The sequence below is a fragment of the Dryas octopetala genome, chromosome 7 (assembly GCF_963921425.1).
Source record: "Dryas octopetala chromosome 7, drDryOcto1.1, whole genome shotgun sequence".
In the NCBI taxonomy this organism is placed as follows: domain Eukaryota; kingdom Viridiplantae; phylum Streptophyta; class Magnoliopsida; order Rosales; family Rosaceae; genus Dryas; species Dryas octopetala.
The window spans coordinates 18,088,957-18,111,845 of NC_141372.1; the positions used below are offsets into that span (position 1 = coordinate 18,088,957).

Sequence of the window (22,889 nt, forward strand, 5' to 3'; positions counted from 1 at the left end):
AGAACAATTCAAGGACTTTGTGAGTTTTCTAACAGACATGAGATTGAAAGGTGGGTACAGAAAGCACATGATCAAGAGAAAGTTTGGAATTAACAAAAAAACATCCGATAGAATTTATATTGACCTTTTCACCGGTAGGTAATTTCACAGGTGGTAAATGCGTGGAAGATAAGGAATTTGTTAAAGGAAAAGAAGTGATGTGATCGGTGGCACCACTATCAATTATCCAGTCCCTAGAAACATCAGAATTGCAAAATGGAACTGACAAACCTGCAACATATGCTTGTGGCTGAAGAAGTTCCTGTGACTGAGTGTCATTTACCATGGCCATGATTAATTTCCTGACATTGTTCTGCTGTAAGACTTGGAGCAATTGTTTGAATATTTGAAACAGCGGAAGATGTACCCTGCACATGGTGAACTGAAGGTTGATTTCCACGACTTGCTTGTGGCTTACTGGATTTTCCATTTGCTTTGTGAAGTCGATGACCTGGAGGAAATCCATGTAACTTATAGCAAGTATCGATAGTTTGGTGGTCCCTGTCACAATGAGTGCAATGAAGAGGCTCCTTCTTGTTGCGATTGTTCCCCCCAACTCTGTACGTTGTTTTGACGGCTAACATTGCTGTGCGGAAGAAAGAACTTGAACAAAACTCGAAGGGTGGAATCAATCCAAGTCTTCCATAACTAAAAGGAACTCTCTTCAGGTGCACGAGTAATTATCAATTCCCGTTGTTTTTCATCTTGTGTAACAAGTGCAAAGGCCGTGTGGAGAGAAGGTAAGGGCTGCATGAGAAGGATTTGTCCGGGTACAACAGCATATGAGTCATTTAATCCCATAAGGAATTGCATGACTCTATTCCTCTCTTCACGTTCTGTGTGAGTTTTCATGGCACCGCAGGAGCAAGTAGGCACATCATTGTAAGATGCAAGCTCGTCCCAGTAGCCCTTTAATTTAGTGTAATACGCTGCGATAGTCATCTGGCCTTGAGTGTGGGAGGCAATATCCTTCTCGATCTGGAATACTCTTGGTGCATTACTTTGCGAAAATCTTTCTTTGAAGTCAAGCCAAATTAACCTCATGTGGAGATTCAGAGTATATCACACTGTTTGCTAAATCTGGATCGAGGGAGTTCATGCTCCACGAAAGTATCATGTCGTTGCAGCACTTCCAAAGTAAATGTTCCGAAGCAGGCCTCTTTGAGGATGGCATCTTGACTGTTAGAAATCTTAAGTGGACTTGACCGTTTGTTTAGCATGTAATCAGCTCTTTGAATTTACAAAGAGTCCTACACATTTGGACTATCTTATCCTACTGACTCAACTATAAATCAGGAAGTGGTTAGTTGTGTTTCCTTAATAGGAGGAGAATAGATAAGTGCTATAGCTGATATATAAGGAGGTCCCTGCTCTCTCAGAAAAGAAAAGAAAAAAAAAACACGCTCAATATTATCTAGTTCCTATTGCTAGTGAGAATCAAGTCTGAAGAGAGCAGAAGACCTCTTCTCTGGCAGTGAATCAAACTAATGGCATCTACAGGTAAAAATTCTTTCTATGATCTTGTTCAATTTAATTAGATTGATGTGGTTCTTAACTTGTATGCATTTAAGGTCATCTATGTTATTCTAACATGTGGTATCAGAGCTACGCATATTCGTTTTGAATTCATCATTTACAATTGACATTTTTCGATTATGCAATTGTAAGTATCGAGCAAGAATATTAACGACAGTCTGGTGTCGTTTTTGGTTTATTTGAGGTGCTTGTTGGTTATTGACCCTTTTTCATTTGAATAAACTAGATCTTTTGGTATCTATTTTTCTTGGATGTGCTATTTTCTACAGGTTGCAAGGAATAAAGTTAGAAATCTTTTGGGTTTTGGTTTATGAAATGAAAGATAATAGTTAACTGTTTTGATCTATGATTGATGGTTAGTTTTTATTGACATAACCTTTACAGTTAATTACATTCACATCATTTGGTTATTTATAAAAGCATGATATACCCACACGATTTCTATCTATACATACAGCAAGTATAGAAAAATTTTGGTCTGATTTTTGAGAGAATAATTAAACCTTTCACCAAAGTGGATAGTTTATTGTTTGTCTTGATTCATTGTTTTCGAAACATAGGCCAAAAATATTGTAATCTCTAAATCATAACAGATAAAGTAATTTTCCCAAAGGAGGTTGTTTTTTCTGGTTGGATTTGAGATTAGTGTATTGAGATATATGGATACTTAGGTTGTGAATAATTTCTTCTGCCTAAAGGTGTGGGAATTGTTTGTTATCTCAGTTTCTTGTATATTCACCACTACAATTATATAAATAGACAACAGTCAATAGACAACGGTTAGTATTTTATCCGTTATCTTAATTTAATACACAACGGGTATTAAGAAACCGTTATATAATGGTATCATATCCAATGCTATTTGGTTGGATAGATTTTTCTAAATTATTAAAAACAATAGTTTTAGGAAAATCCGTTGTGTAGGGCAAGTTACACAAAAATTAAAAATTTGCGGGTCTTTGTATTGTCAAAGCGCACGCCCGCTTTAATGAAACCCTTTTGGCGCCTTAAGTCTTTTTGGGTCAAACCCTCTTGACTTCAGACAGAACACTTAGCCCCCATTCGAGAAGCATGCACTGGGACTGAAGAAGCACTCAGCGCCATTGAACACTTCAACTGCATCCTCAATCTTCACTGCAGCCCAATTCGTACACTCATCGCTCAATCTTCACTCATCACTGGGACTGAAGAAGCACTCGTCGCTCAATCTTCACTCATCGCCCAAGTTTCACTCATCGCTCAATCTTCAATACTTCTGCCATCTTTCTCCTCCTAGCTCCTTCCTTGTCGCCCATTTGTGTGCCCTAATTTCAACACTAATCGACCAAAGAAGCACTCCCGTTCATCATCTTCGCCTATCACTCAGGTAAATTTGGGTTAGGGTATGAAATTTGTTAAATAAAAACAGATTTCAATATGGGTATGAAAAATCAGATTTCGAACGGGTCTTTTCCTCTCTAAATAAAAGCCCCAAATTTGGGTTAGGGTGTGCACTTCTGTTTTGTGGTTAGAAAAGCACCAAATATCGGGGTTTTTTTCCTGCTTGGTTTTGTGCTTTGTTTAGATCTTGATAACTTGTATAATTAATTTCCTATATATGACAGCATTAGTTGAAGAGGTGAATTGCTTAGTGAGCTTGGGGATTGTGAATATAGGCTGCGCACTGATTGGATTGGAAAGGTGAGTTCATCAGGCTGGTTTTCATTTTATTTTTCTTGTTTGGTTTTTTTTTGTTTTCCCTGTTTTGTTGGTTCTGGCATGTAGTTAGGTATAGTTTAGGATTACTCACTACTTTGTTTGAGCTTGGTACTTGCATGTTGAATAACTACTTTGTTTGGTACAGTTTTATTTTTAGACTATTGTAGGGATTGTGTTGATTTCTTGATGCTATTCACATTACTTTTGTTACACATTATAGAAAACATACTTGAATTTGATGGGAATAATAGTTAGGAGTTTGAAATTTTGTATTGAAGTGCATATATAGCTGCTGCCCCTCCAATACCCAAAAATATGTGTGTTAAAGGTACAAGGTTTATGGGTTCTGGTATAGTGGTTATGTTTAGTTTGTGTTAATTTCTTTTTGTTTTGTTTCAATAGAGTCAATATTTGGTATGATTTTATAAATGATATGTTTGTTTTTGGTGAAAGATGGATAAGTCATGGATGTATGCGGATAGGAGATCAAGGGCATATGAGTTAGGGATTCAAGAATTCTTCAATTTTGCATTACAGCATGCTAGAAACCCAAACCTCATTCATTGCCCTTGCCAAAAATGTGGAAATATGAGACAATTTGGGATTGGAGTTATAAGGGATCATCTCTATTTAAATGGGGTTGACCAAAGTTACCAAACTTGGATATGGCATGGAGAAGTTTCAAGTAGATTTGCGAATGTAGGTAGATGTGTGGAGGAACAAGATACTAATTTTGTTTCCGAAACAGTGGATATGGTAGATAATGAAGAGGAAGAATGTTCAAATGATTGTAACGATTTCATTAATTCGGTTGGGGATGGCGATGAACCTTTATATCCTGGTTGTGATAAATTCACCAAGTTGGGAGCACTTGTAAGATTGTACAATTTGAAAGCAAAGCATGGATTGAGTGATGCGAGTTTCACTGACTTCTTGATTGCCTTTGGGGATTTTCTTCCATCAGGTAATAAAATACCCACGTCTATGTATGAGGCTAAGAAGACTTTGTGTGCATTAGGTATGGACTATGAGAAAATACATGCATGCCCTAATGACTGCATTTTGTATAGGAATGAGTATGCTGATGAGGTTAATTGCCCCAATTGTACTGTGTCAAGGTGGAAGTTAAGTAAGGATTCAACTGTTAAGGAGGGAGTGCCCGCAAAGGTGTTGTGGTACTTTCCAATTATCCCAAGGTTTAAAAGGATGTTTCAGTCTAGTAAAACATCTGAGAGTTTGACTTGGCATGTTCATGGAAGAGTGAATGATGGTAAGATGCGGCATCCTGCAGATTCCCCGTCTTGGAAGTTAGTGGACTATAAGTGGCCTGAATTTGCTGAAGATCCTAGAAACCTAAGACTCGCACTTGCAGCTGATGGTTTCAATCCCCATAGCTCTTTAAGTAGTAGATACAGTTGCTGGCCTGTTCTACTTGTCACTTATAACCTTCCACCATGGTTGTGTATGAAAAGAAAGTTCATGATGATGAGTCTATTAATTTCTGGTCCTAAACAACCTGGAAATGATATAGACGTTTACCTAGCACCTTTGATTGATGATTTAAAAAGGCTATGGCAGGGAGTTGCAGAAGTGTATGATGCATACAAAGGAGAGTATTTCACTCTAAAAGCTGTACTTTTATGGACAATAAACGATTTTCCAGCCTATGGTAACTTATCTGGATGTGTGGTAAAAGGATATAATGCATGTCCAGTATGTGGAGAACACACAAAACCCCACAGGTTGGTTCATGGTAATAAATGCTCATACATAGGCCATCGAAGATTCTTAGCACGACATCATCCTTATCGAAAGCAAAAGGCTGCATTTAATAATTGTCAAGAATTTTCTCCACCTCCTGTGCCATTAAGTGGGGAAGAAGTATTGGCAAAGGTGGAAAGCCTTAATTTCTTACCTTTTGGGAAGAAAAAGTGGCCCCGTAACCGGGTGGAGGGTGATACAAGAGCGTGTTGGAAAAAGAAGTCAATCTTTTTCCAACTCGAATATTGGAAATCTCTTCATGTTCGGCATATTCTCGATGTTATGCACATTGAGAAAAATGTATGCGATAGTATTATCGGTACATTGTTGAACATTCCTACCAAAACAAAAGATGGGCTTGCAGCTCGTTTAGATCTCCTGGACATGGGGGTACGTACTGAATTAGCACCTATTGTTGGAGAAAAAAGAACTCATTTGCCTGCAGCTAGTTGGAATCTTTCGAGGGAAGAGAAGAGAACCGTATGCAATTCTTTTTTTGGTATGAAAGTCCCTCAGCAGTATTCTTCAAATGTTAGGAGTCTGGTATCAATGGAGGATTTAAGACTTGTTGGCCTTAAGTCACATGATTGTCATGCCTTCATGCAACAATTACTACCCGTGGCCATCCGTTCAGTTTTGGAGAAGCCTGTGAGATATGCTATAATCAGATTTTGTTTCTTCTTCAATGCTATATGTAGTAAAGTGGTGGATACTTCTATACTAGATAAGACGCAGGAAGATCTAGTGGTTACACTTTGTTTGCTCGAGAAGTATTTTCCACCATCATTTTTTGATATTATGGTTCATTTAACGGTGCATCTTATTAGAGAAGTTCAGTTATGTGGACCAGTTTACTTTAGGTGGATGTATCCGTTTGAACGGTATATGAAAGTGCTAAAGGGGTATGTTCGGAATCGGTATCGACCCGAGGGTTGCATTGCCGAGTGTTATATTGCTGAAGAAGCTTTGGAATTTTGCTTTGAACATCTTTCTCGTGGCAGTACTGTTGGAATCCCATCAAGACACAATCAGGGATCTTCTAAGGAATGTAAGCCCTTATCCGGTGCTTCTATACATAGGGTTGATCGTGAGCTTTTGGACCAAGCCCATCTGTTTGTATTAGAGAATACAAAGGAAGTGACACCTTATATCGCGTAAGGGAAATCTGACTTCATTTTCATGTTCATTAATTAAGTCTTTGAGTAGCACAACTGTCAATATTAATTGAGGATTCTAACATTTTTTGTAGTGAGCATATGAGCTATTTGAAGGCTACACATCCTAGGTTCAAAAAAAATGAAAAGTGGCTGCAAGATAAGCACAATCGCACTTTCATTCTTTGGTTAAAGAATCGAGTAAGTGTTAGTTTCTTAAAAGGATGCACTAAGCTATATAAGTAATTCCTAGCTTGTATGTAAATGAGTGTTTATCCTTGCAGGTTAAATCTGACCTCAATTGTGAAACTAATGACATACCAGACACGCTGAGTTGGCTCGCTGATGGGCCATGCATGGAAGTCCCGAAATTTAATGCTTATTCCATTAATGGGGTTCATTTTAATACTAAGACTCGTGATGCAGTTCGGGCTGTTCAAAACAGTGGCGTGTGTTGGGTTGGTGATACAATGCAAATTTCTAGTGCGAAAGATAAAAACCCCATAATCACAGATATGTGTTTCTATGGGGTGATTCAAGAAATATGGGAACTTGACTACTTCAAGTTTAGAATTCCTATCTTTAAGTGCGATTGGGTTGAGAATACAAATGGAATTAAAATAGATGATCTAGGCTTTACTTTGGTCAATCTTAGTAGGATAGGTTTCAAGCATGATCAATTTGTTTTGGCTAGCCAAGTCAAACAAGTCTTTTACGTGGAAGACCCTGCAGATGCTGCATGGTCTGTTGTTCTATCAACCCAAGATAGAAATTACAATGATTGCGATTATGATGATGAGTTAGGGGATATTATAGTGGATCATGAACCTTTTACCAGAGATCTTCCATCCATTGAGACATTTGATGACATTGTTAGTGAAAATCCTACAAATTGCATTAGACCTGATGGTGAGGGTATATGGATTGATCAGTAGTATCAAAAGGGCATTTATCTAAGGTAACTGGTTTTTTTGTTTTGCTTGAGCCATGACTGTGTGTTTATTTTTAATGTGTGATTTTTGGTTAAGTGTTTTTCTGGTTATATAAAGCTTTTAATCCATGTATCTGATTATATAAAGCTTTTAATCCATGATTGGTATTGTTTTGCAGGTGCTTTACTGCATTCTTTGCATTCTTTGCAAAATTTAGCAGAAACTACAGATAAGTAAAGGTTAGTTCTATTAATCTAATTGGAAGGATATGTAGCATATCTCTATGACACTGCCATTCATGAGTTTTTACTTGGTACTGAAAATTAAATCTTTAGTAGTAAATTCTATAGGTTTCAATCATTTATTTATTTATTTTTTACAGTAATCAAAATCAGCTGAGCCCACTTCAATGGGTGCAAAGGCAGTGGCTTCCTCCAAGAAGAAGACCTCCAAATCAAAGGCAGCTGAGCCCACTTCATCTCAATCGAAGGTGACAAAGGACACTGCCACCACCGAGAGCTCAGTTAATGGAAAGAATAAGAGGGGGATGGTTACAATGCCTCGCATTGTAAGGCGAAAAATAATGAAAGTCAAAAAGGCGGTGGAGTTCAATGCAAAAGGGCAGCCACATGGGAAGGCAGCGACCGAGATGCAGTCTTACATTGGGACTTTAGCACGTACAAAGGTCCCAATTATCATAGACACTTGGAAGAAAGTGGATGATCATGTAAAGGCCAAAATTTGGGAAAATGTAGAGGTAAGCAACATTTGTCCCACATTTATATGACTAGTACATTATCATACTAAAACTTTATAAAATTACAGTTTTATTAAGATGTAAATTGTGTAACGTGTGTTTCTCTATGCAAGTAGATGGCTTTTGTGCTACCTGCTGAATGTAGGAAGATGGTGTTAGCATCTGCATCATCTAAGTGGAGGGAATTCAAGTCTAGACTGACTACTAAATATGTACTCCCTTACAAAGACCAACCTGATTTATTAATTGACCCTCCTAAAGAGTATGAATTTATTGAGAAGGCAGATTGGAAGGTCTTTGTGAACTCTAGGATTTCGGATCAGTGGGAGGTAAGATATTAATTATGCCTATTTTTTCTTGTTTGAAAATGCATGTAACTGAAGTAGGATAGGGTTACAGATTATATTTATAGCAGTTTTTGAAATACAATGTGTGGCTTCTAAAATGGTTTAAGAAATTGAAACCAAATTGTGCATCATAAAAACATGCATGCACCTGCAAGTACACAACATACAGCCACAACAACCACACAATTCAAGTCACAGGCTCACAGCTGTTAGCTACATATGCATTAATGTGCAACTAATGCAGATAGCATATTACTGTACCAGTAATAAATCCTCCCTTTCTGTCCTGGCTCACAACTAATGCAGCTGTTTTTGTACATGTGTATTAAATCCTCCCTTTCTGTCCTGGCAAGTGAGCTGCCAGGACTTTGAATTGGGATGACCATGCAAGTGATCCTTGGCCTGGTCTGCATGTCAGCTTTTTCTTTTGTTTTATTTCTATAAAATTGTTGTTTTTAAACTTGTAAATAGAGTCATCACTGTGTGGAAATATTCTATTTTGCAGCAACTTCACAACGAACAGGTGGATAGGATATCTAAGCATGAGTATCGTCATAGACTATCGCGTAAAGGGTATGCTGGTTTGGAGGATGAACTGGTTAGTGTGAATTTTAACTGCCTTGGTTGAATATATATATTAAGATGTTAATCAAGTTTATTAACATGTTAATCATTTGTTTGTTTTAAAGCTGAAAACAATGCCTGATGCGGAGTTTGATCGGGCATCCCTTTGGATTAAAGCACACGAAGATAAAAGTGGGAAGATCCCAAATGCAAAGGTAGCGGAGACTGCTGCCAGAATTGTAAGTAAGCTACTGATATTGTATTGATTATAATCCTACCAATGTTGGATCTGACAATGTTGACTTCTTTTTAAATTTGAAATCAACTTTATTTGTCCTTGTTTATTTATAAGACATATATTGTTTCAGGAGGATTTGAAGAAACAGGTAGCTGATGGCACATTATCTATTTCTGGTACCACTGATGTGCTAACAATGGCATTAGGGACCCCTGAGCACTCGGGGCGAGTTAGAGCTGTGGGAGGTTATGTAAAGCCTAGTTCTTACTTTAGGCTCCCTCCAAGAAAGAGTATAAAAGACACAATCAGAGATAGTGTCAAACAGATCATGGAAGAGGAGCGGGAGAAGATAATAGCTGAGGAACGAAAATATTGGATGGAGAAAATTCATGAAATAGAGGAAGGGAAGAATTCCAAGGCTGAGGGACCAACCCCTGAGATGTTAGCCCCTAATCCCGGTACTCCATCAACTCCTCATACTGTTGGATATGGCTCTGATAAAGCAAGCACCAATGCAGTCAAGAAGACTCTTATTCTGAACAAAGTTGAGGACAATATTGAAGAAAATGTGGAGAAGGAAATGAAGAAGAATGCTGAACAGCAGGTGGACAAGAAAGACACGCAGAAGATCGATGTGGATGCTGATTGTGTCCACCTGGAATCTGGGCAGGACAAGAAAATTGTTTTGAAGGTATATATTTCATCCCAACTTATTTGAATTCACATACAATAATTTGACTATAAACCTTGTTTCAAAGTATTATTATAAATTTATAATAATACTTGGCCATTACCCCTCTCTGCATGTACAAATTAAGTAGTCAACTAATACAACATATTGATTTTTGATGATTATAAGTACTCCATTGAGGTTTGAATGAATTGAAACCCAGCCCTACAATTAATTTTTATAATGTTATATGTGCTTTGGATGTGTGCTGGGCAGGACAAGATTGTGTTGAAGAAAGCAAAAGATGAGAAGCAAGATAGGATGAAGGGAATTGTGTTGAACCTGCAAGCAATGCCTACGCCACTGAAGTTGTTGTGCATGTATGCACAAAATGTAATGAATGAGGGATTAACAATCAACTTTGAAATAGAGGCGGACGTTTTTGGGGCAGCTCGTAGAACCTACATACTGTCCGAAGATATTACCCAATTTGGTGGCATGGTTGAAATATCAGCCAACTGTATTGTGGTTTACATGAGGTAAAAAAAATGAATAGGGGATTTTTACATATTAATATCCAGCAAAAAAGATGAGATTATTCAATCATGCTAGCTATTTGACTTGCTAAATATTTTTTAGGTACTTGTACAATGTGGTGAAGAGATCAAAGATGGTAAACATGGTTGGTTTCGTAGACCCTGCTCGAACTGGTGCAATAGGGTGTGGAACTGTAACGGAAAGAACACGGCACTTGGCAGATAGGTTCGCCACGTCTTCTAACGATAAGATTTTTTTAGTCCCTTACAATTCCGGGTAAGTTATTCAATGTTAAAATATCTTTGATTGTCAATGTAAATACACATTTCCAGCCATGTAATGTATTTAAAGAGAATTTTAAATGCGTAGAAATCATTGGATGTTGACGGTTATCAATCCGGAGAAGGAGATTGTCTATTTTATGGACCCAATGAGAAGGCGTCTGATCGGTGATGAATGGAGAACTGTTGTGGACAAGTAAGGCTGTAATTTTTTTGTCATCAGTTTATAATTTCACTCTATATCTCATAAAGTGTTGAAATCATTTGGTTTTTCGATCATGCCACAGCGGGATTAAAATATTCAATGCTCAAGTGAATAGGCAAGGGCGTAAAACAATAATTTGGAAAAATATGGCGGTAGGTTGGCTTGTTTGCTTTAAACATCAAATAACAAATTGCTAAATGAACTATATATGTGCTCATTCTAATTAATGTTTATTTGTATTTAGGGCATTCCTCAACAACCAAGTGACAAGGAGTGTGGTTATTTTGTTATGCGCTTTATGAAGGAAATAATTGAAGATGAGGGCTTAGCTTTTGTGAATAAGGTATGAATTAGTCAGCCAACCTGACATTATGTTGGTCATGTTTTTGGTATGAGCAGTGATATGATAATTGTCTTTTACTTCGACATTTTGAACCCTTGCTACTCTTAGGAGCTATATAATATCATGTCAAAATGACTTATAAATTGTTTAGACCTTGAGCTTCACAATGTAATAATAGAATATGCTTGCTCAAGTTTTGGAAGTGTTTGTTGGCGCCACCTTGATAGTCCCAGGAACCTCAACTGCTTTCAATTAACCGAACAAAGATGGGAAATGGGTCTTAGAAATAGATGAATTTTAAATTGAGACCATAGATTAACAAATGCCTCTTACCCCCCCAAAAAAAAAAACAATATGAACAAATGAAATGCAAGCAGGGATAGTGACATGCCATCACAAATATAGAGGGCCAGGGAGGTTGGGACATTGAGATTTAGAACTAATCCTCTTCTTTCTATTTGTGGTGTTACATCATTATCTTTGTTACATAAAATTTTTGGTTGAATTTTATTTTTAATTAGTACTCCATGTTTGCCTTGTTTCAGTGGGAACGAAGGCAGGACAACACTTATACCCAAGAAGATATCGATGAAGTCCGGGCTGAATGGGCAAACTTCGTGGGCCAGTTTATGTAGACATTTCTGGTTGGATTTTTGCATGACACCTTTTTTACGTAGGCCATATGTTTAGCTAGACTAGCTTTGGGTATATATGATATATTGATTACTTTGCTAGATTAGCTTGGGATGATTGATAGGCTAGCTGCTGGATAATATTTTGATATATATATGGCAGCAATTAGGTTGATTCATTAGATTGATGCCTAGTTTTTTGGAAAGGTATATATGGAGGGTTTTTGTTTATGGAATATATGGCTGGTTTTGTGAATGAAATTGGGTTAAGGGAGCAAGGTACATATATACAATTACTACCTTTAAATATCTTATATTATTTGGTTATATTAGAAATTCCAATCCTTTATTATTGTGAATTGGTATTTTGTAAATGTATAATTTATTAGGAATGTTAATTATGAAGGGAATCAATTAATGGTTGTACCAAAACAACCTATCTCATCAATCAGATTCTGCATTGTTTGTTCATAATTGCATTGTGGTCAAAGACAATTGGGAGTTTCTAAAAAGTGATGTAAACAGGCACATTATACAACAGTTTTTCGATCAAAAGCGTGGTCTGTGCCCCTGACTTACATTGGTTCAATATAATAAACCATTGTCTAATTCTTAAGAATACCACACAAATCTTAAGAAGCCATTGTGCTAAGTACCTTCATACAACAGTTTCTAATCCAAAAATCGATGTACCAAATAAGTATATACAACGGTTATATGGTTAATATTTAATTTTCTTAATGCATGAATACAACGGTTTCATATAAAACACCGTAGTTTGAAACACCTATAGACATGGCAATACACATATTATTCAATAGATTAGACAACGGTTTTGAACAAAAACCCGTTGTTTTAATGGCTATTACACCTCGTGTTTCGACCTAAAATAGTTGTAAAACCAATTCTTTACTTAACATAACCGTTGTTTAACATATATATAAACATCGGTTTTTAAACATAAACCGATGTTTAAATTGGCACTCAACAACGGTATCTTCCAAATCATTGATTTTAAAGGTCGTATATACAACGGTGGTTAATATATAACCGTTGTGTAGGTTCACCAGGACAACGGATTTTATCCGTTGTCTATTGGGGGTATGAATAGACAACACTCGATTAGACGACGGTAAATTTATAAACTCAGACAACGGTGAATATCCGTTGTCTGATTGCTATTTTGTAGTGGTGATTGGCAGTACATAAGGAAACATTTTTTGACACATTTTATTTTTCTACCCAAAGGTGATCTGTAACAATGCATAAGGTTATTAAAGGACGAAAAATTATTGAATATTTCAGTTCCTTGATGGTTAATGATTTTTTAGCGTATCTTGTTTCCAATGGCATCTACAGTTGTGAATTCCTCATCATTCAATTTCTCTTCTATTGAGACTTTGACTGGCAGCAACTATAAGAAATGGAAGCAAGATGTGGAGATAGTACATCCTTGGACTATTGGATCTTGATTTAGCTTTGAGGGAAGATGAACCACAAGCTCCTATTGAACCTTGCACTGATGAACAAAAGAAGAATCATGCTCTCAAGCTTGAGAAGTGGGAAAAGGCTAACAGGATGTCTCTCCTCATCATGAAAAGATCCATGACAGACACAGTGAGGGGAGGAATTCCACCCAATACCAATGCAAGGGCTTTTCTGGAGGCTATTGGTGAAAAATTTAGAGAATCAAAGAAGACAGAAACTAGCAATTTAATGAATCAACTCACTACTTTAAGGTATGATGGAAACGAAAATGTCAGAGAACACGTCATGAAAATGATTGACATGCCAAACAAGTTCAAAGAACTGGAAGTTGAGATTTCAGATTCCCTCCTTGTCCATGTGGCACTCAACTCCTTGCCACTTAAGTTCAGCCAATTGAAGACTTCTTACAACACACAAAAGGAAACTTGGGACATAGATGAGTTGATTTCAATCTGTACACAAGAAGAAGAGAGGCTGAAAAATGAGAAATTAGATGTTGTGAATTTTGTTCATTCGACCAGTGGTAAGAAGGATGGTGCCTCAAATTCTGGTAAGTCTCCTAATGCTATAAAGTCTTCTTCTAATGTTTCTGCCAAACTATCTGCATCATCATCTAAAGGATCTCAAAGCTTTAAAGTCAATAAATCTGGAACCCAAACGAAAGTTTCTAAATGTTACTTCTGCAAGAAAGCAGGTCACATGAAGAAAAATTGTGACAAGCATAAGAAATGGCTTGCTGCAAGAGGTAATTTTAATGTTTTTGTGTGCATTGAGTCAAATCTTTGTTGATGTCCCTATGAATTCTTGGTGGTTTGATACTGGTTCTTCTATCCATATCACCAATACTTTGCAGGGATTGACAAACAAGAGAGCACCAAATAAAGAGGAATTCAAAGTTTTTGTTGGAAATGGAAAGAAAGTTGCAGTTGAATCAATTGGCACTGTCAAGCTTAGATTAGGTTCTGGTTATGTTTTGAAACTAAATAATGTTCTTTTTGTACCTTCCATGAGAAGGAATTTAATTTCCGCATCTAAACTAGTTAAAGCTGGTTATTTATTTATTTTGGATGATGACAATTTGAGGATTTTTTAGAAGAATAAAATTAATGTTATGCTTGGCAGAGTTGTTCTTAATAATGACTTATGGCAGCTTGAATGTTCTATTTGTGATGAATATTTGAATGTTGAATGTTCTAATTCCAAAAGAATGCTCATAAATGAAAAATCTTCTATGCTTTGGCATATGAGATTAGGGCATATTTCTAAAGCTAGAATAGAACGTTTAATAAAGGATAACATTCTGCCAAAACTAGATTTTGATGATTTCCACACTTGTGTTGACTGCATAAAGAGTAAATTAACAAATAAAAGAAAATTGGTTGCCAAACGCAGCACACAATTGTTAGAAGTCATTCACACAGATGTCTATGGACCATTCCCAATTCAAACTATCTGCGGAAATAGTTATTTTGTAACTTTTATTGATGATTTTTCAAGATATGGTTATGTATTTTTAATTTCAGAAAAATCTTATGCTCTTGATTGTTTCAAAGTTTTTAAACTTGAAGTTGAAAAACAACTGGGAATTGACATTAAGGCTGTGAGATCAGATAGGGGTGGTGAGTATTTTGGCAGGTACACTGAAGCAGGACAGCAGAAAGGACCCTTTGCCAAATATCTTGAAGAATGTGGCATTGTGGCTAATTACACCATGCCTGGAACCCCTCAACAAAATGGAGTGGCTGAGAGGCATAACAGAACTCTGAAGGACATGGTAAGGAGTATGGTAAGCCGATCCTCTTTGCCTAAATTTTTGTAGGGGGAAGCCTTGAAAACTGCCAATTATATTCTCAATAGAGTACCAAGTAAAGCTGTGCCGAAAACTCCTTTTGAATTGTGGGTTGGAAGAAAGCCTAGTCTGCTACATTTTCATATTTGGGGCTGTAGGGTAGAGGCTAGATTATATAATCCCATGGAGAAAAAACTAGATTCAAGAACTGAAAGTTGTTTTTTCATTGGATATTCTGAAAAATCTAAAGGTTTCAGATTTTATAGCCCACATTTGCATACCCGGATTGTTGAGACTAATAATGCAAAGTTCCTTGAAGATTTGGATGCAGGGAATAAGGCAAATAAGCAACTTTATTTTTGATGAAGATAATTCTGAAGTTGCTAGTACATCAGCACCATCCTCATGCATTATACCTTTGCATTTAAATTGTGATTATGCTAATGATGAAGTGCCTAGTTTAGCAGCCCTAGAGAATCAGGCTATTCATGATGAACAACCAGATTTTAATCATCATAATTCACCACCACAAGTTCCCACTCAGCCTATTAATCCAGCTCCAAGAAGACAATCACAACGGGTAAGAAAGTCTGCTATTTGTACAGATTATCAAGTTTATTTTCAAGAGGCAGAATATGGTGGAGATATAGATGATCCTTTAACATATAAACAAGCAATGGAAAGTGAACAATCTGCTTTGTGGAAGTTTGCAATGAAAGAGGAACTCAATTCCATGTACAAGAACAAGGTATGGTCACTTGTAGAAACTAGTGAAGCTATAAAACCAATTGGCTGCAAGTGGGTTTTCAAAACCAAGGGAGACTCGAAAGGCAACATTGAGAGGTACAAGGCTCGGTTGGTCGCGAAGGGTTTTACTCAAAGAGCAGGAGTGGACTATACTGAAACCTTTTCTCCAGTTTCCTCAAAGGACTCCTTGCGGGTTATGATGGCTTTGGTGGCTCATTTTGACTTAGAGCTCCATCAAATGGATATTAAGACCGCGTTCTTGAATGGAGATTTATCTGAAAACATCTATATGATGCAACCTCCAAGTTTTGTTGAAAAGGGGAAGGAAGTCAAAGTCTATATATGGCCTTAAGCAAGCTTCACGACAATGGTACATTAAATTTGATGAAATTGTCACTTCTTTTGGCTTTGCTGAAAATAGATTGGATGAATGCATTTATTTGAAGGTTAGTGGTTCTAAATTCATTTTCTTGGTATTATATGTTGATGATATTCTTCTGGCCAGCAGTGATTTAATTTTACTGAAAGAAACAAAATCCATGTTGTCTAATAGTTTTGAGATGAAGGATTTAGGTGAAGCTTCCTTTGTCCTTGGCATTGAAATTACCAGGGATAGAAAAAGGAACATGCTGGGATTATCACAAAGAGCATATATTGAATGTGTTCTCAAAAGGTTTAATATGGAGAATTGCTCTTGTGGTGAAGTTCCTATTGGAAAAGGAGATAAATTCAGCCTAGATCAATGTCCAAGAAATGAGTTAGAAAAGAAGAGCATGCAAGATAAACCATATGCCTCATTAGTAGGATGTTTGATGTATGCACAAGTATGCACTAGGCCAGATATAGCTTTTGCTGTGAGTGTCTTGGGCAGATTTCAATCAATTCCTGGGTTGCAACATTGGATTGCAGCTAAAAAAGTTTTAAGGTACTTGCAAAAGACAAAACAGTATATGCTTGTGTATGGTAAATGTGAGAAGCTTGAGGTTTTTGCCTATACAGATTCTGATTTGGCAGGGTGCAAAGATGATGGAAAGTCAACTTCTGGATATTTGTTTTTCTTGGCTGGTGGAGTTGTTTCATGGAAAAGTGCCAAGCAGACAATCATTTCGACTTCTACTATGCAAGCAGAATATATAGGCTGCTTTGAGGCTTCAATTCAAGTTGCATGGTTAAAGAATTTCATTGGAGATTTGAAAGTTGTAGATTCGATTTCCAGGCCCCTCAAGATTTATTGTGACAATGAAGCAGCAGTATTCTTTTCCAAAAACAATAAGAGGACTGCTGCTTCTAGAAGCATGGATATTAAGTATTTAAAGGTCAGAGACATGGTTAAAGAGCAACAAGTCACTATTGAGCACATTAGCACTCATATGAATATTGCTGACCCTCTTACTAAAGGTTTACCGGTAAGTGTTTTTCAAAATCATGTCACTCACATGGGTTTAGTTGAATCTTTTGATGTTGCAGGTCAGTGGGAATGAAATAAGTATTTTATCTTTGTACTTATATTTTCATTCTGGTTCACAAATAAGGTTTTGGTTTTAACAGCTATACTTGTGTTTTTCATGTTCTGTATAGCTGTGAATTACATTAATAAAGTCTGAGTTCATGTTTTTACAGCATTATTTGTTGTTGTTTTGATGGTGTTACTTTAATACCAATAAGGTTAATGAATTGTTTTGATCTAGACAAAACATTCAAGCTTCTAAAGTTGAAGCATAAAGAGTTTTCTGTTAAGAAATCATTCGGCTCGACCAATAGATGAAAATCAAGTTCGTTTTCTTATGTCAACATCTGATTGGAGGTGCCTTGTATTTCTGATTTTTGATACATGTGATCATAAGAGACTAATGCTTTATTTAACATGAACTTTCTTATGGTTCTATATTAAGAATTGGTTTTGACTGGTGCTTTAGGATTTTGTTCAAATGTGTGGTCTCAAGTGATCACAAAGGTTTGTGATTCAATCATGTTATGATATATGCAATGAAAAACTGGTCTGCGTCCAAGTGGGAAATTGTTAGAAATCTTAAGTGGACTTGACCGTTTGTTTAGCATGTTATCAGCTGTTTGAATTTACAAAGAGTCCTACACATTTGGACTATCTTATTCTATTGACTCGACTACAAATCAGGAAGTGGTTAGTTGTGTTTCCTTAATAGGAGGAGAACAAATAAGTGCTATAGCTGATATATAAGGAGGTCCCTGCTCTCTCAGAAAAAAAAAAAAAAAAAAACACGCTCAATATTATCTAGTTCCTATTGCTAGTGAGAATCAAGTCTGAAGAGAGCAGAAGACCTCTTCTCTGGCAGTGAATCAAACTAATGGCATCTACAGGTAAAAATTCTTTCTATGATCTTGTTCAATTTAATTAGATTGATGAAGTTCTTAACTTGTATGCATTTAAGGTCATCTATGTTATTCTAACAGACTGTACCATCAACGAGTCCGATCTTGTTCTTCACACTTAATGCAATGGTCATGGAACGACACCAAGTTCCGTAATTATCATAAGGATTTGAGGGATCCATCATTCCCTCAGTAGAGCTCTTTGATGCGTCACCCATGGAGATGCATGAATAAGAAAAGGAAGAGGAAGAGAATACCTCTCAAGAACTACGCACCAGGGCTGAAAAAAAAAAAATCAAAAGGAAGAGCAAAATTCTTGCTCTGCTACCATGTGAAAAAAGGAATATGAATTATGTATTTTCTTATTTACAAACGTGTGTAGGTACAGTATATATAGGAAAGTGACTATGCCTATATCTAAGGAATTACACAATTAGGAAATTAAGAAAAATATATACATAAAGTGAATCTCTACAAATTAGCAAATCTCCTTATTTAAAGGCTTGGTCAAAGGCTTGGTCAAAGGCTTGATTTTGTAACGTTCTATTTTGCGTTTGGGGTGTGCCAGCACACGACCGAAAGGCCGAGTACAATGGATGATGATGTGCGAATCTAACTTCCGGTCAAGCGACCGTGGACCGAGGACCGAGGAAGGAACACCCCTCGGTCCTAAAGGCTCAACTGCCTTGGCAACAAGGACTTAGGGTAAATGCACGTTATCAGGTGTCATGGTGCTGCTATGAGTAAACGTGAAAGTGCGAGTGACTAGTGTGAAATTAGGATCAAGTAAATAATAGTAAAAACAAAATCAAAACAAAGATGCTCTTCGGTATTGATAGTAGTAATATGAGTGTGAACTGTAAAACGCATAATCTAAACTATTTTAAACTAAGAAAGCGATAAGAAAGCAATAAACCTATTTATGCAAGAACTAAATAGCAAGAAACTGAACCTAAACTAACCAAATGCGAATCAAAATGTCATACTCATGTTAAAACTAGTAAAAACCCAAAGAACATAAGAGTTTCGATCCTAAGTTCTTGAAAGAAACCATGAGATTTTCTCAAAAACAAGCCTAGAACAAAAAGAACATAATAACTACCTATGAATTGTAAATACAGAGGCTTTGCTTGTGATTTATGGGAATTTTTATTGGAGGATTCAGATGCCTTTGTGGAAGCATAAAGCTCTTATTTATAGTAATAAAACCCTAATGGGTGCCTTGGAAACCAAGAGTCCTGATCTCTTGAAAGGTTGTAACGGGTAAGAATCATTAAGAGTTATGACTCTTGATCTTCCCAATCTTGGTTGCTTTCCTCTGGACTTGCTTCGCCTGGGCTTGATCTATTTAACTAGGCTTAAGCTTGTGGGTTTCTTGATCTCGGCCCATTCTTTGTCTGCTTCATTCTTTGGGTCGAACATCAACTCGGCCCAAAACCTTTACTCTGGCCCATTTGCATATGGTGCCAATTTTAGGCCCAAACACATACACTGGAGTCAAAGTCTTTGTCTCTATCCTTAACGTTAAATTGAAAACTTGGCAAGGTCTCATTGAACTTGATGAAATGAAATTGATAGATTCATAGATTCATAGATGAGAGAGTTTTATTGGAAACTTTGCAAGGTCTCATGCAATTTCTTCCCTATCAGAGATATCCTCATTGTGCACTTGACAAACCAGTACTTGCTTGCAAACTATTGCATGAAAGAGTAGTCCAAGACTTTAATCATGCTGACAACGTACAATATGCATTTAAAGCTTTGCCATGAAAATAAAGAAATAATGAAATCACTACAATATGCTTAAACAAGAGTATCTTATTTTTGTGCCATAACCATATTCATAGCTTGCCCAATTCAGATCTTAAGGAGTTGCTCAAGTGTAACGTCTGGTACTTGTTTATAGGACTGCGGAGTTCGGGATGATAAGATCTGAGAAACCATGTGCATTGTAGGCCTTGATTGTGGATTGGAATCTCTGCATGAAATTGCTAACCTTGCAATGGTTTTCAGTTCATCCTCAACTTCAGGTGTGGGAGGTGGAAGGCGTTGGTCCAATACATCCTTCAGCAATCTGTTTGCACTGGTAGATGGAGATGAATGAGAGGAGATGAAATCACCCAGCTGCTTTCCAGTTATAACTTCCAATGCCAGAACTCCAAAGCTATAAACATCACATTTCTCGGTTACCTTCATTGTGTAAGCAAGCTCTGCCAACGAAAGAAGAGAAAGTAATTAATAAATAGACTTAATATTAATTCAGAAAATATTAACTATATATATATTTTACCTGGAGCTACAAATCCATATGTGCCTGCAGGGGCAGTCCAATTCGAGGAGTCTGGATTTAAAAGCTTAGCAGTTCCAAAGTCTGAAACGCAAGACTCATATTCATAATCCAGCAAAATGTTGTTGCTTGATATGTCTCGATGTACAATAGGTGGCGAGCAATGATGATGCATGTAAGACAAGGCATGGGCCACTCCTTTAACAATGTTCACCCTTTTACTCCAGTCCATTCTTTTAGCTTCATATTCTTTGCTCAAGATTGCAGCCAAGCTACCTTTTTCTAGATACTGATACACCAAAAACGAGTGACGTGCATTTGAACAAAATCCACAAAGCTTCACAATGTTTCGATGGCGTATCTCCATTAGTGCCCTTATTTCATTGAGGAAGTCCTTCCGAGATGTCTCCTCACTATCAAGTAGTGGATGCAGTTTCTTCACTGCAACGATGCTGCCAGATGGCAGCTTTGCCTTGTAGACACTTCCATATCCTCCCTTCCCGATGCAATATGCAGCATCGAAATTATTGGTTGCCTTTATGATTTCCGAATACATTTTTCTTCCATCAAAATTTAATATGGAAAAAACTTCTTCATCTTGCAGATCACTCTGTTCTGTTTGCTGGACTTTCTTTCTTCTTGTTCCAACGATGGCAATTCCAAGGAAAGTAAGCAAAAGCAATACCAATGGAGGGAAAATGATTAAAAATATGAGCATTCGGTCCTTTTTTGAGCTATGTTTATTTTCCACTGACGGACTGCAGGGTTGCAGTCCTTCAACATTGCCACACAAACCTTTATTTCCCTGTAATGAGGGAGCATCTTGAAATGCTTTTAAGTCGGGGATGGGACCCTGCAACTGATTGTAGGATATGTCGATGTACAACAGGCCAGACATTTGATCAAAACTTGTTGGGATGAGACCGGAAAGATTATTGTGGGAAAGATTCAGCTTCAACAAGCTCTGCATACTGCTCATTTCTGATGGTATCTCACCATCAAGTGAGTTGTGACTCAAATCTAGTTGGTTCAGATGAACTAACCTCCCCAACTGAAATGGAATTTCTTGACTGAACTTGTTGTCACTCAAATTCAAGTAGTTTAATTTGAGCAAGTCACCTAGAATGCTTGGAATTGAACCATTGAATTTGTTTTTGGACAGGTCAAGGTAATCAAGATCAGTCAATGATCCAAACTCTGAAGGTATACGACCCAAAAGTTCATTTCCATTCAACCACAGCCTCACCAAATTAGTCAATCTCCCGAATTCCTTTGGAATCGCCCCAACTAAACGATTTGAAGAAAAATCTAGTTCTTGAATTTGGGTTGCATGGCCATTCCAGGGTGGTATGGTACCAGTAAGATTGTTTCCCGCAATATGTAGGGCTGTTAGTTGTGGACATTGTTCCCAGCTGTGTGAGATTTCACCATAAAACTTATTGTGGCTTAGGTCTATATATCGAAGATTCGGATAGACACCAAAGTCTTCAGATATATTGCCAGTCAATTGGTTCCCTTCAAGTCGGACTCTGAATAAGCTTTTGCAAGTTTTCAAGCTTTTGGGGATTGGACCTATCAAATTGTTGTTGAATACTGTAAAGTTTTGTAGTGACCCCCCTTGGCAAATTTGGGGCAAAGAACCAGAAAAGTGGTTAGTATCCAATTGCAGTGTAGTCAAATTCCCTAGTTTCTCTATCTCCTGGGGGATGGAGCCGGAAAGTTGGTTTTCACGGAGGTGTAAGCCTTCCAAGTTGCTCAAGTCTCCAAGTGAAGTAGGAATTGAACCATTGAGTTGATTCTGGCTCAACCCTAGTTTCACCATTGACCTCAAGTTCCCTATCTCTTTAGGAATAGCACCAGAAAGTTTGTTTTCAAAGAGATAGAGATAGACAAGGTTTGTCAAATGACCTATGGATGTCGGGATTGAACCAGAAAGATTGTTTTGTTGAATGCACAGGTCCACTAAAGACTTCATATTTCCTATTTCTGAAGGGATAGAACCAGAAAGTGTGTTGTTGTGCAAGTACAACAAGGACAGATTTTTTAAGTTCCCAAAATTTGGTGGGAAGGGACCTGTTAAATTGTTGTTGTGCATGCGCAGTTCAACCAAACTAGAAAGGTTTCCCATCTCTGGAGGAATGGGACCAGAAAGTTGAGCATTAAAGAGAGACAAATGAGTCAGGGAGCTCAAATTACCCAGAGAAGCTGGAAGTGGACCTTCTAGATTGTTGAAGCTAAGAGCAAGCTCGTAAACAGACTCTAGCCGGCCTATTTCTGGAGGTGTTTGTGGGAAAACCCACATCGACCCGAACAGCCAATCACAGCTCGACACGTGGCTGGTCAAACATCCACCTCGGAGTTGATTCTCAGTGGTCAAACTTTGACTTCCACGTCATCACTGATCAGCACTTCCTCTACCAGCTCAGACCGGATCTCCACACCGCCCCTCCTTGTTCGGTCCGGGCCGAACCGATGATCTTCCTTGGGATCGAGTGTCCATCTTCCCACGATCATCCCGGCTCGGCTCGGCTCGGC

The 22,889-nt window shown here is 37.4% G+C and overlaps 4 protein-coding genes across 4 annotated transcripts; 2 read left to right on the plus strand and 2 right to left on the minus strand.

Annotated features, from left to right (window-relative positions):
• Nucleotides 1-687: 687 nt before the first annotated feature.
• Nucleotides 688-1,083, minus strand: LOC147280203 (uncharacterized). The gene has a single exon (XM_086252153.1). The coding sequence runs from the start codon at nucleotides 1,081-1,083 to the stop codon at nucleotides 688-690; it is 396 nt and encodes a 131-aa protein (XP_086108279.1).
• Nucleotides 1,084-3,726: 2,643 nt separating this feature from the next.
• LOC147280204 (uncharacterized) lies at nucleotides 3,727-7,123 on the plus strand. The gene is made up of 3 exons (XM_086252154.1): nucleotides 3,727-6,188; nucleotides 6,284-6,389; nucleotides 6,473-7,123. The coding sequence occupies exons 1-3, from the start codon at nucleotides 3,727-3,729 to the stop codon at nucleotides 7,121-7,123; spliced, it is 3,219 nt and encodes a 1,072-aa protein (XP_086108280.1).
• A 3,063-nt stretch (nucleotides 7,124-10,186) lies between these two features.
• Nucleotides 10,187-11,915, plus strand: LOC147280205 (uncharacterized). The gene is made up of 6 exons (XM_086251888.1): nucleotides 10,187-10,235; nucleotides 10,336-10,509; nucleotides 10,603-10,710; nucleotides 10,802-10,871; nucleotides 10,964-11,062; nucleotides 11,608-11,915. Exons 1-6 carry the CDS (start codon nucleotides 10,195-10,197, stop codon nucleotides 11,695-11,697), a joined length of 582 nt encoding a protein of 193 aa, XP_086108014.1. The 5' UTR covers nucleotides 10,187-10,194; the 3' UTR covers nucleotides 11,698-11,915.
• Nucleotides 11,916-19,699: 7,784 nt separating this feature from the next.
• Nucleotides 19,700-22,656, minus strand: LOC147280206 (uncharacterized). The gene is made up of 2 exons (XM_086252155.1): nucleotides 20,358-22,656; nucleotides 19,700-20,277 (listed from the first exon to the last, which is right to left on the minus strand). Exons 1-2 carry the CDS (start codon nucleotides 22,654-22,656, stop codon nucleotides 19,925-19,927), a joined length of 2,652 nt encoding a protein of 883 aa, XP_086108281.1. The 3' UTR covers nucleotides 19,700-19,924.
• Nucleotides 22,657-22,889: the final 233 nt, after the last annotated feature.